Source organism: Pelmatolapia mariae, linkage group LG9 (genome assembly GCF_036321145.2).
Source record: "Pelmatolapia mariae isolate MD_Pm_ZW linkage group LG9, Pm_UMD_F_2, whole genome shotgun sequence".
Classification (NCBI taxonomy): domain Eukaryota; kingdom Metazoa; phylum Chordata; class Actinopteri; order Cichliformes; family Cichlidae; genus Pelmatolapia; species Pelmatolapia mariae.
In genome coordinates this window covers 37,852,501-37,867,836 of record NC_086235.1, presented here as the reverse complement: position 1 = coordinate 37,867,836, position 15,336 = coordinate 37,852,501, and the positions used below count along the sequence as shown (strand labels likewise).

Below are 15,336 nucleotides of genomic sequence, written 5' to 3'. Positions count from 1 at the left end.
CAAACTATATTGAAACACTAACCAGTGAAGTGTCGATGACTGTCATCTGTGTATCCAGAGCTGAGACACTCTTTAGTGGAGCAGACGGTCTCACCAGCGAAGCAGTAACAGTTGTGGCAGTCGGTCTTGAAAGACGTCCCATGGCCTGTCGGTAACACATATCAACCAAAAACATGTTACAAAGTTGCTGAACTGAATGTGCAAGATTCATCGCTCGGATTTCACAGTGTAACCACGACCAGGAGTTCAGTTACATTAATAGTGTATCTGTAATACCCATTGCTACCAGTGACACTTGGAATAAGTCAACAGCACTTACCAACTCATCACTGTGCTCAGACCGTAGACTGAAGTGCATTATTGTAACCTTATGTTTGCATTATAAGGCGTTCAACACTGAACTTTGTATAGGTTTGTAACATTAACATGAATGACAATTAACACTGCTAATTAGTAGTAAGCAGAGGTGGAAAGTAACTAAGTACAAATACTTCATTACTGTACTTTAGCAGAATTTTCAGGTATGTGTACTTTACTTCAGTAGTTCTGATAACTTTGTACTTTTACATCCTACATTTTCAAACAAATATGTGTACTTTCTAGTCCTTACATTTTCAAAACAGGCTGGTTACTTTTGGTTTAATGAATTCTAAGTTATTAATTCGTCACTGTGGGCCTTCATATATCAAACCAATTTGAGCCTAAACACCAGGGGATGTTGCATGAAAAGAGATGACATGTGCCAAAGCCAGGGGTTAAAGTGGCAGTGTAGCTAGCCCTACAGAAGGCAAGCATAAACTGACTGATGCTTTTTAAGTAGCAGGTCATTTCAAATGCAGCCTTTCTATCAGCAAACACACAAACTGTTTGTGTTGTCTTCACAAGGAGAGAGTGCACCTGTGTGTAATCTAATGTCAGTACAAACACAGCTGCTCTGTGACGGCCTCAGAGGTTGTCTAAGAGAATATTGGGAGCAACAACACCATGAAGTCCAAAGAACACACCAGACAGGTCAGGGATAAAGTTATTGAGAAATTTAAAGCAGGCTTAGGCTACAAAAAGATTTCCCAAGCCTTGAACATCCCACGGAGCACTGTTCAAGCCATCATTCAGAAATGGAAGGAGTATGGCACAACTGTAAACCTACCAAGACAAGGCCGTCCACCTAAACTCACAGGCCGAACAAGGAGAGCGCTGATCAGAAATGCAGCCAAGAGGCCCATGGTGACTCTGGACGAGCTGCAGAGATCTACAGCTCAGGTGGGGGAATCTGTCCATAGGACAACTATTAGTCGTGCACTGCACAAAGTTGGCCTTTATGGAAGAGTGGTAAGAAGAAAGCCATTGTTAACAGAAAACCATAAGAAGTCCCGTTTGCAGTTTGCCACAAGCCATGTGGGGGACACAGCAAACATGTGGAAGAAGGTGCTCTGGTCAGATGAGACCAAAATGCAAAACGCTATGTGTGGCGGAAAACTAACACTGCACATCACTCTGAACACACCATCCCCACTGTCAAATATGGTGGTGGCAGCATCATGCTCTGGGGGTGCTTCTCTTCAGCAGGGACAGGGAAGCTGGTCAGAGTTGATGGGAAGATGGATGGAGCCAAATACAGGGCAATCTTGGAAGGAAACCTCTTGGAGTCTGCAAAAGACTTGAGCCTGGGGCGGAGGTTCACCTTCCAGCAGGACAACGACCCTAAACATAAAGCCAGGGCAACAATGGAATGGTTTCAAACAAAACATATCCATGTGTTAGAATGGCCCAGTCAAAGTCCAGATCTAAATCCAATCCAGAATCTGTGGCAAGATCTGAAAACTGCTGTTCACAAACGCTGTCCATCTAATCTGACTGAGCTGGAGCTGTTTTGCAAAGAAGAATGGGCAAGGATTTCAGTCTGTAGATGTGCAAAGCTGGTAGAGACATACCCTAAAAGACTGGCAGCTGTAACTGCAGCAAAAGTTGGTTCTACAAAGTATTGACTCAGGGGGCTGAATAATTACGCACACCCCACTTTGCAGTTATTTATTTGTAAAAAATGTTTGGAATCATGTATGATTTTCGTTCCACTTCTCACGTGTACACCACTTTGTATTGGTCTTTCACGTGGAATTCCAATAAAATTGATTCATGTTTGTGGCTGTAATGTGACAAAATGTGGAAAAGTTCAAGGGGGCCGAATACTTTTGCAAGCCACTGTATTTGTTAAACTATAAATGCAAAGCTTGCATGTAAGCCCTTGTTTTTAAATGAGATATTGGGTCTGTACATGTGACACTGTGTTGTTTCATATTGTGAAACAAAACAAATCAAACTGAGGCAGACTAACTGTGTTAAAGGCTGCATGAAAATCCTCTGCAGGTTAGTGCCAGATAAACAGGTTAGTTCGCTGCACTGTGATGGGTTTAAAGTAAAGAACAGTGGCTGTGGGTTCATGGTCACAGTTAGCGTACACCATGTGCAGCAGAGATTCATATACATTTTAGCTGATGATGCTGATATTCCTTCACTGAATTCCACCTTCATACCAACTTTATATGAACTAGAAAAAAGACAGGATAAACAGTGTACTGTGACCAGGTGTGCCGTGGAAGATTATCTGGGTTCACCTGATTAGATTAGTAAGCGATTGGCATGAGTCACAGGAGGACAGTACAACTACCTGCTCTAATTAAATGGGTTGCCAACTGCCAGTAAAACAGAAGAAGATGAAGAAGAAATGACATAATAGTTATGCTGTGAGACAACGCAGTCATAGCAATAGATAAATATGTTTAAAAGGAATCAGTCTGACCTTGGTCCTGGAGAAAACTCCGAGCTAGATGAAGGCCCTAGCATGAGCAGTGGTCAGGAGAAAAACTGAGCCAATTCTGCTCTGCCTGTTATGCAGGGAAATCTTATCCATGTCCTTTTTGTGATGTTTTTGTTTGGTGGTGTGCCGTGGGATTTTTCTAATGTGAAATATGTACCGTGGCTCCAAAAGGTTGGAAAACACTGGCGTAGAGGATGTCTGTGAAGGTTCTCAGTCATCCAGGTCATCGTAGTCAAAGGAGTTTGCAAAGAAAAGCGTCTGGACTTCTTTAAGTTGCTTGAAGACGTTTCACCTCTCATCCGAGAAGCTTCTTCAGTTCTAAACCCAGTGGGAGTATCCCCCCAAAGAGGGACAAAGGACCCCCTGGTGATCCTCTAATCACATGAGCCAAGGTGTGAAAGGATGAAAACATGAACCATCTGCTTACACCTTGTTGAATTCAGGTGTGTACATCCACAGAGAGCAGCGAAGCTCAGAGCAGCTGATCACAGCCTGTACACTAAGAAAATCTACTGGAGCTCTTAATAAAAATGATTGTGAGTTATGATTCCTTCCCCACACTGAGCCACAACAACTGATTTTAGGGTTCCCCACCTGGTGAATTCAATTTTCCTTCTCTTTCTTCTGATTTAAGCTGAATCATTACTATAACACTGTGAGGCTCAGTTAGCTTCAAATGTCCTCTAAAGCTTATTTTTTGCTTTCTTACACTGAGTATATTTCAGAGTCTGTACGTTTTTACTTTTACTTGAGTAAAGAAGTTGAATGAGTACTTCAACTTTTAGTATCTATACTTCTACTTAAGTACAGAATATCCATACCTTTCCCAACTGTTAGTAAGTAATGTTACTGTGCCTGTGGAGGCAGTGGAGCTGCCAGAGACCAGCCGTAGTGAGACAGCTACTTACACAACAGAACCAGCTTTGACCCTGATCAGATTTGCACCCTTTCTGTTAGACCCACTGTAGCCATGGAGGCAGTGGAAAGTAAAGATCTTGGCTCTATCAAAGGGATAGCATCTACCCACTGGTACAGATATATGGATTACTCCTAAGTCACTATCAAAACTCAAGAATGAGAAGCCTTCACTGTTCACATCATCTCAGTGGATAGAAACACAAAGTTCATCGGGGTAAATACAAAGGATTTTATTTTAGAATGTGCTCTGTGCACTGCAGAGGTTGGAAGCCTCAACACTGACGTTTACTGGAAACCTACACACAAAGACAAGTGTCTACTGTTTGACGACCACCAGGATCAGGACCCTGCAACAGCAGGAAGAAAACATTCCCTCTAAGGCAGAAGGGAAAGAAAAGGAACATGCTCTTAAAACATGTGGTTATCTTAACTTGGATAAACACAAAGAAACTCAGAGTTTTTCCTCAGCACATCCCATTGCACTTCAGACTCACTCCCAGTTAAAAACTGGTTTTTCTCAAACTCCCAAACAAAATTCCCAAACACAAGCTAAGCAGCAAACTGTAATCTGTGTGTGGCAGGGGTGTGGTCTTTAGCTCTGCTGCAGTGGAGCGGTGGTGCAGTGGGTTCAAAGGGCAGTGCCATGGAGGCTGAGGGCCAGGTGGAGGTAGTCAGACTGATGATCTCTCTTCCCTTTTTAGTGTCGCCGGGACGGAGACAAGAGAGAAGTGTGGGTTCAGCTGAAAAGCTGACCATGCCAGAGACGTTTGGTGCTGAACCATTCTGTATGTGTGCGCCTAAATAAAAGTGGCAAAACAGCCAATTAATGCCGTGTCGGGATTGAACCATTCAAGGTGGTGCCCAAACCCAGGCTCGATGTGCAGCCCTTAGTCCACGCAGCTGCTTCAGCTGCTGGCTCAAATGCTGACGCACCGCCAGCACTGCAAAGGATGCTGACATGAGTGGCAACAGACACACACACACATCCATTCCTGGTCACACTGTGGGTTGGCAATAATGACTTTGAAGTCAACATCAGCAGGGGAAGAGCCACACAGGTATATCACCTCAACCTCCTTAGAGGATGGCGAGAGGCTGAAATCACTTCTCCGATGAGCCTGGTGAAGGACAGAGATGAGTTGAGCTGAACATAAACAGCAAATTGTTCAGAAGGAATTGGCAGAGATGCTGAAAATGGGAGTAATAGAAGAGTCACACAGAGCTTGGTGTAGCCCCATAGTTCTGGTCATGAAGAAAGGTGGGTCTATATGGTTCTGTGTCATCTACCTACAAGGTGGACAAGGTGTCACGGTTTGATGCCTACCCCATGCCCCAGCTTGATGAACTCCTGGACTGGTTAGGCACCACTCAATTTTTTACGACACTGGATTTAACCAAGGGCTATTGGCAGATTCCCCTGTCTGCAGAGTCCAAGGAAAAGCATTCTCCACTCCGCACGGTTTGTACCAATTTGTCTCTCTTCCATTTGGGTTGTTCAGAGCCCCTGCCACTGTCCAGTGCCTCATGGACCAGGTGCTGGCGCCGCCTGCTGCATATCCTGCTGCCTACTGGGCTGATGTGATCATCCACAGGAACACCTGGGCAGAGCATGTGCAGCGGGTGGGCACGGTCCTGCATTCCCTGAGGCAGGCAGGGCTCACGGCCAACCCAAAGAAGGGCGCAGTTGGACCGAGGGAGGTACAGTATCTGGGGTACCACTTGGGAGGCAGGCAGGTGCATCCACAGGCGGAGAAGACAGCCGCCATTGGATCCTGCCCGTGCCCCAAGACCAAAAAGGAGGTGAGGTGGTTCCTGGGGCTGGCTGGGTACTATCGCCGGTTCGTGTCCGTGTTTGTGTCCGAGATCTGGCTCAGCGGTGCGTTTGTGCAGTTGAAAAAGGCTCTCTGTGGGGAGCTGCTGCTCAACACACCTAACTTTTGCCTCACTTTCATCCTGCAGACAGATGCCTCAAACAGAGGGCTCCGGCCAGATGCGGCCCGAGCCTCAGTCGGGCAGTGGGTCGGTGTGGCAGGGGTGTGGCCTTTGGCTCTGCTGCAGTGTAGGAGTGGTGGGGGAGGGAGGCTGAGGTCCAGGTGGAGGCAGTCAGACTGATGAGCTCTCTTCCCTTTTTTGTGTCGCCAGAGATTGGAGACAAGAAAGAAGTGTGGGGTCAGCTGAAAAGCTGACCATGCCAGAGATATTTGGTCGAATCATTTTGTGCGAGAGTGTGTGTGTCTGAATGAAATGAAAACAGCCAATTAACGCCATGCCGGGTCTGAATCATTCACACCATGCAGTGCAGCAAAGAATGCTCAGACCTCTACAATGGAGAAACCAAACAGCTGCTCCATAAACGCATGGCAGAACATAGAAGAGCCACCTCTGACAGGACAAGAGTCAGCTGTACATCTGCACTTAAAAGATACAGGCGAGGATGCTAATGTTCACATTTTGGACCAGATGGTTTAAAAGAGGAGAAAGAGAGGCCATCTATGTTGTTGTAAGCCACCTCCTCTGTTGAACGACAGTCACTGAACAGAAGGGTGGGTAATGACACCAACTGTCAGCCACCTGCGATGCAGTCTTCAGATCCCTTCATCAGGCCTCCAGCTCACCTTGAAAGAGTTTGCAGCCAAGTATGAAGAGGCAGGAATGAGAATTAGCAATGCATCGAGATAATTACTGTTGAGCTTCTGAAAATTGGGAGGTATGTATTAGAAATGGCAGTAATTACTTCACAGTTAATGCAGTACTTCTGTTAAATCCCATGAATGAAAGGTGAAAGCCTGCACTTCAAAAACATCTGGATTGTTTGATTTAAAATCTTCTTTCCTCGTATGCAGAGGCAAAATTACTAAAAGAATTGCTTCATTGTCCAAATGCTTACAAACTAACTGTATACTATAAGAATTGTATGTCTTTAAGAGTCCTACTCTTCCTCTGTCCTCCTACGATGCAGGGCTTGCTGGTGTCCATGCAGGGCATCTCCACACAGTTCTCCAGGCGCCCACTGGGACCACAGCTGCACACCTCGAAGCAAACTGTAGGATCAGTGCGCGTAGGCACTTGGATACGAGCATCCTGTTGCACCAAGAACTCAGAGGCTTCACCCATTTTGCAGCCTGAAAACATAAAAACAGACTTCAGCCTCTTGAATGTGAATAATGTGAAGCTGCAGAAACGGACTGTAGTTTGTCTTACCTGGCACACAGAGGTATGGCTGACAGTTTAGCTCATCGAGGCAGCCCTTCCTGTTCACCTGGCATATGTGGTTGCTTGGACAGGGGTTAGGATTGCATGGATGGATAACCTCCTCAACAGTGTCGCTGCCTAGGGAGCTGGGTGCTTAATGGTGTCGGAAAGGAAAGTACCATTAATGCTTTCTGTTTTTAAGAATGTGAATATGTGTTTTCAAAAGAAAAGTCTCATCAGGAGAAAACAGACCTAATGCAAATCTACTATGAATTCTAATATGTAGCATATAGAGGCTCGATGTCCAGCCCTTAGTCCTATTTAATGGAAAGACAGTTCCAGCTGAGCCTGACTCTGTCTTTCCATTAAATAGGACACTGTTTCCATGTGCTTATTCATCAGATCATTCAGTAACTTTAAATATAATAAGTGTTGGGGCAACTGTTATAGTAAACGCTGTCTAAATGAACTTCAAATTAAAAGCTGAAACTATTAGAGACCATTTTTGACATGAACTGGATGCTCTAACATCCATGATTTGGGAGTAGGAGCCAAAAGACTGACAAAACAACTACAGAAATAATAATAATGTGTATGTGTTAGTCCCTGTAGGGAAATTACTGCTCTGCATTTAACCCATTCACCCAGTGAAGCAGTGGGCAGCCACCAGTGCAGCGCCCGGGGAGCAGTGTGTGCAGACGATACCTTACTCAGGGGTACCTCAGGGTAGCCGTTCAGTGGAGTCGAATCCCTGATCTTCAGATAATGGGGGCAACCACTCTACCTACTGAGCTATACCTGCCCACTCTACTGTGCATGTGTATAATGTATGCTTTTTTATTGTATAAAGCAACATGCGAATTTATTTACATTTTTACCGTATCATCAGAACTAGCCTTAAGCTGAAGGTAATTCAAGAAAAAAAAAAAGCAACTCATCTTGGCTACTGGTAACGTTAGGGGCACAGATGCTTTGACTAACAGGCAGTCGTATCAGTTGTCTTTTAGGCATCATTTCTGTTAAGAATAACTGAACTACACCATTAGCTTGGCTAATGTTCCCAGTGTGCAGCCAAAAAATAACAATAATTAAAATAATAATAATAATAATAATAATAACTCTTTCAGTTTCTTGTTTTCAGTGCATTACCTTGGCAACAGGAAACAGAGACACAGAAAATGTCAAACACTAGTGACTGTAATCACTGAAAGCCCCATTTTGAAACCACTGCTAACATACCACTGAGCATTGGATCAGGATGCTAATATTTCATTAAGTCTGCTGTGTTACAAGCAGCAATTTGTTTGCTAAAATGTTATTCAAAACAACATTGTAGGATGTACTGTATCCATCAGCTTCTGAGCATCTGTGCTCTGCTGCCCTCTAGTGGCAAACTCAATTGATTTTTAAAATGTTTTTCTTTTGTTATTGAATTGCAAGACTGCATCTGTTTCATTTACAGCTGATCCCTTCTGTTTCTCTATAATGCAAACAAACGCTGGAGTACCCTGACTCACTAAGGTATCTGTAGAGAGGGATGCAGTGTTCAGGGTCATCAATAGGCGACAGGAGCTCACAGATCCTCTCTGGTGTTTGTCCTTCGTGAAAACGTTTTGTATCTCCACACTGGGTCAGGATATCCACGCAATCTGATCTGAAGACAGATAAAACAAATAGAACAGCTGGTATGTACAAGATAAGAAAAGCCAAAAATACTTTATTTGTTCTAGATTTTAAAATGATTTAGCTAAAGTCAGTAAAAACATTCTAAATAAACTAAAATATGTGTGAAGTTTGCATGTTCTCCCCGTGCTTGCCTGGGTTCCCTCTGGCTTCCTCCCACAATCCAAACACATTCAGTTAGTGGGGTCAGGTTAATCTAAACTGAATCTGAGTGAGTGTGAATGGTTTTATATCTCTCTGTGTTAGCCCTGCATTAGGCTACCTGTCCCCGCCTGTCGCCCTATGGTAGCTGGAGTAGGCTACAGCCCCCCGCGACCCTGATTAGGATAAGTGGAAGAGAATGGATGGATGACAAAAGGAATATCCCAAGGTGACAATGAATCCAAATTCTAAATAAAATAAAATGCGTGCAAGTTTAAACAAAAATACAAAGTAACAATACTGTGTAACATTTTTTTCTTGTCACATCAGCTGATGGCCTCCAGCTTGCACTGAGGTGGTTCACAGCCAAGCTGAAGTGGCAGGTATCAGATTTAGTGCCTTTAATACCGAAGCCATGGTTTTTGGCCAGAAGGGGGAGTCGTTCCCACTCTGGGCTAGGGATGAGTTGCTGCCCCAAGGAGAGGAGAATAAAAGTATCTCAGGGGGAGAGGGGAGTGGGAGAAGGACAGACGGACTAGTGTCATGTCTGCTGTGATGCAGAGTGTTAATCAATTTACAAAACAGGTAACAGCTGACGGCACGCCACACACACAGCTGCCATCTTTATTCGACACAGGTGCGATAGGGTGAGGGGTTAAGTCATTCAGGAGTCGGAGTAGAGTCACTACTCCTGCAAACAGAAGGCGGCACTTGAGGTGGTTCAGTCATCTGACTAGGATACCTCACTCTAAGGTGAGGTTTTCCAGGCATGTCCTGGGAAGAGGTCTCGGGGAAGAGCCAAGAGAGATTCTATCACTTGGGAATGCCTCAGTGCGATAAGCAGTCAGGTGCCAGGAAGATGCAGATGTTGACTTCTCTGCTGCCCTGATGGCCGGTACTGGGCATCAGGGCAGCAGAGGTACTGGGCAAGTAGGAAATTGACGGATGAATTTAAGAGATTCTCCCTAAGTCACACGTGTCAGGGTTTAACGTAGCACATGTGAGGGCCATACAATCAGACTAAGACATGTACGTACCACACAGATCTAAGGTGTCTTGAGTGCCCGTCTGCTGTATTGTACACTGAAACTATGATGCATTATACATGTACTGTCTATCTACTCTGTGTAAAGAAAATCTCTTGAATTTTCTGTGTAACGTGTAACTACTGTGTTGCATGCATGAATGCATACATTCACACAGTTCTTCTGACTGCTGTGGGCCATGAACAGTTTATAGCCATATTTGTACATTCAGTGACACCATTAGAGCAAAATGATGGAGATTTTCTGTCACTTAGTTGCAGTGTACTTCGCTGGGGGAGCACACTCTGTGATTGGCTGTAAACGTTTGGAGCTGCTGTGGACAGCCGTCATGGACAATCCTGATCACCATCTGGACTACTTACTGCAAAGGTCCCTCTTCGCTGCCAGAAGGACAGATATAGTAACTCTTTCATGTCTCATGCACGATATGTATAATCTGCAGAGATCATCACTGATAAATCAATGAGCAATCTTTACCAGGCACAGGACATCCTTTCAAATTCTTCGTTCCATCTTTGTGCTGTGTGTAAATGTCAGTTAGCTTATTTACAGGTGCTGTTTACTGAAGGTGGAAATGGACAAAGTAACATCACACTCACAAAGATGTGATGAACATATGAAAAAATCAACATATATGAAAATCCAAAGAATTGTGATTTTTATTAAATCCCAGTAAATAGATGTAAAAACATGGATAATCACTGATTGTGTGATAATGTTTGTTAAAAGTTACATTCAGACTGGCCCACCCATTAAGGAGGAGATAGGGCACATGCACTGTAATCATTATAGTAGGCTTATTATTATTATTATTGTTATTATTACATCATAAAGTAACTGCTATAGAAAAGGTTTTCACAAATATAGGACACATCAAGCAGTTCACATTCATTTCTTATTGGTTGTATTATGACAGAGCTTTACATTTATTATAGATATAACAGAGAGAAGTAAAACAATAGTCATGTGACTTACAGCACAAAGGTGAGAGGAGACCTACTTGCATATAACGCTCCCTCTGGACCTGCTGTGGCAGGGTTTGATCTGCAGGGCGCAGGCCACAGCCTTCCACATATTGGGCTGACACTTCCTAATGTCCAGCACAGGGATGTTCATGAAGGGCATCTTAATTGTACCATTAGACCACAGCTTGATGTCATTCATGGCACCCTGGTCTGACTGGATGTTACAGCTGCGAAACAGCTCCGTCGGCCTGTGGACAGACACAGAAACACAACAGGAAGTCAATAAGCCGTTCAGCGGTGCACCTGCAGCAGCTCCCACAGAGGGAGCCAGAGATCCTCTGAGAAATGTCACACAGGTTTTCCCTTCTTGACCACATCAGGAATCGTCTGTGGAGTCTGATTGGTGGGTTTAGTCTCAAGTGAGTCAGCTAATTGGTGGTTTAAAATACCGACGGTTCCACAGGGAAGGTTCTGGGTGTGGTTCCATCTATGTGTGTGTGTGGATTCTGTAACCATAGTCGGTGCCATCATGGCCAACTTAGGTTTGACTCCCAAAGCAAAATTAAATCTGGTAATGCACGGGGTCAGGCTAACAGGAGCTTAGTCCACGCAGGAGTGCAGCAGTACAGAGTCAGGCTTTTCCATCGTTTTCTGACATTGTTCTTTGAGAGGAATTTATTCTTAATGTGGCAAATATCAGTGGAAATTTGCACTGTGGTTTGCTGCGTAAAAGAGTGCAGTTTGAAATCTCCACAGGTACTGATACAGCTCTGCTGCTGTGGACGGCCAGCATCTCCTGGGTCTTCCCCTATCAGCCTCTGGGTCTCAGGGAGGGAGGGGCATTATTGCAGTCTCACATCCTCACACACACACGCACACGCACGCACGCACGCACGCACGCACGCACACACACACACACACACACACACACACACAGAGTAAAATAGTGTTTTTTCTGTATTTGTGTGCCTCCCTGTGTGTTTTTGGTGCTGTGTACAGAGGCAGCAGTTGAGTGTGTCTGTTTACTTCCCCCCTTCCTCTCTTTTTCTGTCTCCTGTTTCCTTTTCCTGTTTCTCTGCTTTCTTCTCTTATCTTTCATCAGTCTGGCTTTGACCCCGCCTGCTCCAGCATAACATCCACAAGACAATAATATGAATAAAAAAATCAAACAAAAACATAAACGAGAAAAAAAGCCTCCTAGTTTTCTACCACTGCGCCTACACTGGTTGAACTACCTTCCTGATATTTATACTTAATGCTGTGAGTAAAAGACAGGCTGCAAAGTGTTATAGTGCCTTTTGTAGTACTGTTATATTTTTAAATAAAAAAAAGAGGTTCAGATATAGCCACTTCAAATGTCTAGCTGCTCTGTGTCAGGTCCACGATGGAGCTTGGGGGTGTTGCACACTCACAATCACCCACAAAAAAAAAACAATTATGGAGGGTGGGGGAAAGTATTGACAGGTGTCCTTATCCTGCAGATGAAATAGGTAGCCAACTGACATGTCAGGCTGTGTCAGGGCTATCTGACCAACAAGGAGAGTGATGGAGTGCTGATGGCCTGGCCTCCACAGTCACCTGACCAGTGGAGATGGTTTGGGATGAGATGGAGCGCAGAGTGAAGGCAAAAGGACCAACAAGTGCTCAGCATCTCTGGAACTCCTTCCAGACTGTTGGAAACCATTTCAGGTGACGACCTCATGAAGCTCATGGAGAGAACGCCAAGAGTGTGCAAAGCAGTAACCAAAGCAAAGGGTGGATATTACGAAGAATCTAAAATATAAAACATGTTCTGAGTTATTTCATACTTTTTTGTTTGTGTTCATTCATAGTTTTGATGCCTTCAGTGAGAATCTACAATGTAAACAGTCATGAAAATAAAGAAGAACCATTAAATGAGAAGGTGTGTCCAAACGTTTGGTTGTGTATGTGCCTACAGACTGATCACATGTGTGAGGATCTATGATGTCATTGATACCAGTGAAGAACAAAACCGTAACAGCTAATTATAGACCCATACGCCTAAAATATGTTGATTGTAAAATACTGTCAAAAAATCTTAGCAGTGAGGTTGGAGAAGCTGGTAATTATTCATTAGATCAGGTTTCATTCAGAACAGGTCTGCAGCTGGTAACACGAGGACAAACTGGAAGCTGCCGTGTCTTTAGATGCCACCGAGCTGCACCTTAGTTAGATTGGAAATGCATCGTACGTTTTAAATTAAATGAACTGATATTTTAAAAGTAACGTATATATTTAATTAATTATTTCAAGTTTTAATGAATTCATGACACAACAAATTATTTAATGATGAACTTGATTTATTTTGGCAGTCATGGCCCTCCATAATACTGTGGTGGGAGCTAGGACTTATTTCTGTGCTCAGTTCAGCCCTATTTGCAGTGAATAGTCTGCTGCCAACCTTACTAAACCGTGATTCATTAAATCTTCTCCCAGCTGCAGAAATACAATCGTGCACGACTTTCAGTCACAAAAATGAAAAAGCACCTTACAGTAATTAGTGGCAGCAGCAGAAACAAATGTTGTTGCACTGGTGCAGCCCACTACCTCTCAGTCTTCCTACATTTAGTCTGCTAACAATACAAACTATCCAGCTGTGGCTGCTTGGCTCCTCCATCCTATGGAAGTGGACGTATGACAGAATGTGGGGAGTTATATTTATTTTATGTTTGTATTAGTCTACAGTCAGGCTGTCAATAACAACATCTGGACAGCCATACTTGGATATGCAAAATAAAGTAAAACATCCAAAAGTTTGGATCACCAATAAAACCAGTTAAATACTTTTTTTGTATCTAGTATTTATAAACATATAAAATCACTTAGAAATGACTTTTCTTCATGTACTCCCTGTTTTTGAAATGCTCTGTGTGTGGCTGTGGGCTTCTCAGCAGGAGACACTGTGTACATATAACACACACTATACTGCAAACACACACATATGAACCTGAGTGACAGCCTGTTCGTAATCAAACTTAAGAAACAAATGAAGCTAAGCACATCATTTTTATATCTTCATGTTATTAATTAATTACATAATTATTCAGTTTAAATTGAAGGGGACCTTTAAGTCAGCAGCTATGTTTCTTGAATTCTCCCAGAGTGGCCCCGTTTCACTTCATCCACCATCCCATTCACACACCACTGTGTGTCCTGTCTATTCATACATTTGTGGCTCCATTTCAGAACCCACCGGGTCTATTTATACACATTTTCTTTCATACAAGAACTCAGAAGCTCAAACTGCAGAGGAGGCTGTTCTACGTGGACCACACTCAGCAGTTTAACAGAGGTAAAGCTCTGCCTGAGGACATGCTCTCCCACACTACTGTGGAATAATCTCAGTGGCTTACACCACCAATGGTCGCTCTTTGCCACAGTCCACTCAGTTCCTGCCCGAATGTGAAAATGACCCAGATAACATGACAGGACGTTTCTTTCTTGACCTTTTACTCCCAGTCACATTTATGGCAGCAGTTAATAAGTTGCATAGTTAACCAATAATTAACACACTCATTTAGTTAGACAATATTCTCCAGTTATCTGATTTTTAACAAAACAGTGTAAGAACACGTGGCCAGGACATGGCCTCCATCGTGCACCAAGGTCTTTCTGTCCTAGTTCTGGTAACTGGAGGGGAGTTTGTTTGGTGCTCTTATACAACTGATAAAACACATTATTTGACATCAGTTTATTGATTATCCATCTGCTCGATCCCTGACCGCCTCAGTCTGCACACCAAGTATACTAGGGCATCATACTAACCCCAGGTTGTTGTCTGAGGCACTTTGAAAAAAGTGCATGTATGGATGAGGCGAGTTGTTTCTACTCTAACTGAGCACCCAAGAGCTATATAAGAACCAGTCCATGTACCAGTATTTCCTGTAATACTGTGTCCCATCCCACAGATACACCTTTACACTACACTGTACTATATGAGGACATCCAGATCACACAAGCTGTGATCAACAAGGTGCAGAAGTGTGCTTTTAAATCAATGAACAGTTTGTCTCTATTCATGATCAGCTTTTTCTAGATGACTCGCTTTAAGTCAGTGTGTTGATGTTTATTTAGTCCATAGTGAAAACCTATTTCTGGTATTTCAGGTGGAGTCACAGAACTTTTGACTTACTTGTTAATCACACTTGAAAACACAGTGACTAAAAAAAGGAACAACATATCAAAGTCAGAAAATGGCAATACAATGCATGAAACAAGTTTCCAGTTTTCACCTCCTAGGACCTGGCCTCCACAAATGTGGACATCACATTTTGGGTTGTCTAGACCAAAATACCACATTTTGCTCTACAAGGGCCTGATATCCACTTATGAGGACATTATACTGCCACTGCTCTATCAAAATGTAAAACGAATGTCCTCATATGTGGATGTCAGGCCCTTGTAGAGCAAAATCAGGTAAAAAGATAATTCTTTGTTTTTACATTCATTAGGTCCCAATCAGCCCACGTAAAGCAAAGAGAAAATAAAAATGCATGAAATGAAAGAGTTCAGGTCTTAGGAGGTTAATGTTGATGGTGTGCAAGCTTCAGATCTG

At 43.4% G+C, this 15,336-nt stretch overlaps 1 protein-coding gene across 1 annotated transcript in view; it reads right to left on the bottom strand.

The window, feature by feature from the left end:
* The window catches only part of reck (reversion-inducing-cysteine-rich protein with kazal motifs), a 73,884-nt gene that overhangs the window by 25,913 nt on the left and 32,635 nt on the right, over positions 1-15,336 (bottom strand). The window contains exons 11-15 of the mRNA XM_063484533.1: positions 10,796-11,008; positions 8,443-8,579; positions 6,935-7,078; positions 6,667-6,855; positions 23-145 (exon numbers count right to left, since the gene is read on the bottom strand). Of these exons, the coding sequence (XP_063340603.1) occupies positions 23-145; positions 6,667-6,855; positions 6,935-7,078; positions 8,443-8,579; positions 10,796-11,008 (806 nt within the window). The remainder of the gene's footprint in view (positions 1-22; positions 146-6,666; positions 6,856-6,934; positions 7,079-8,442; positions 8,580-10,795; positions 11,009-15,336) is intronic.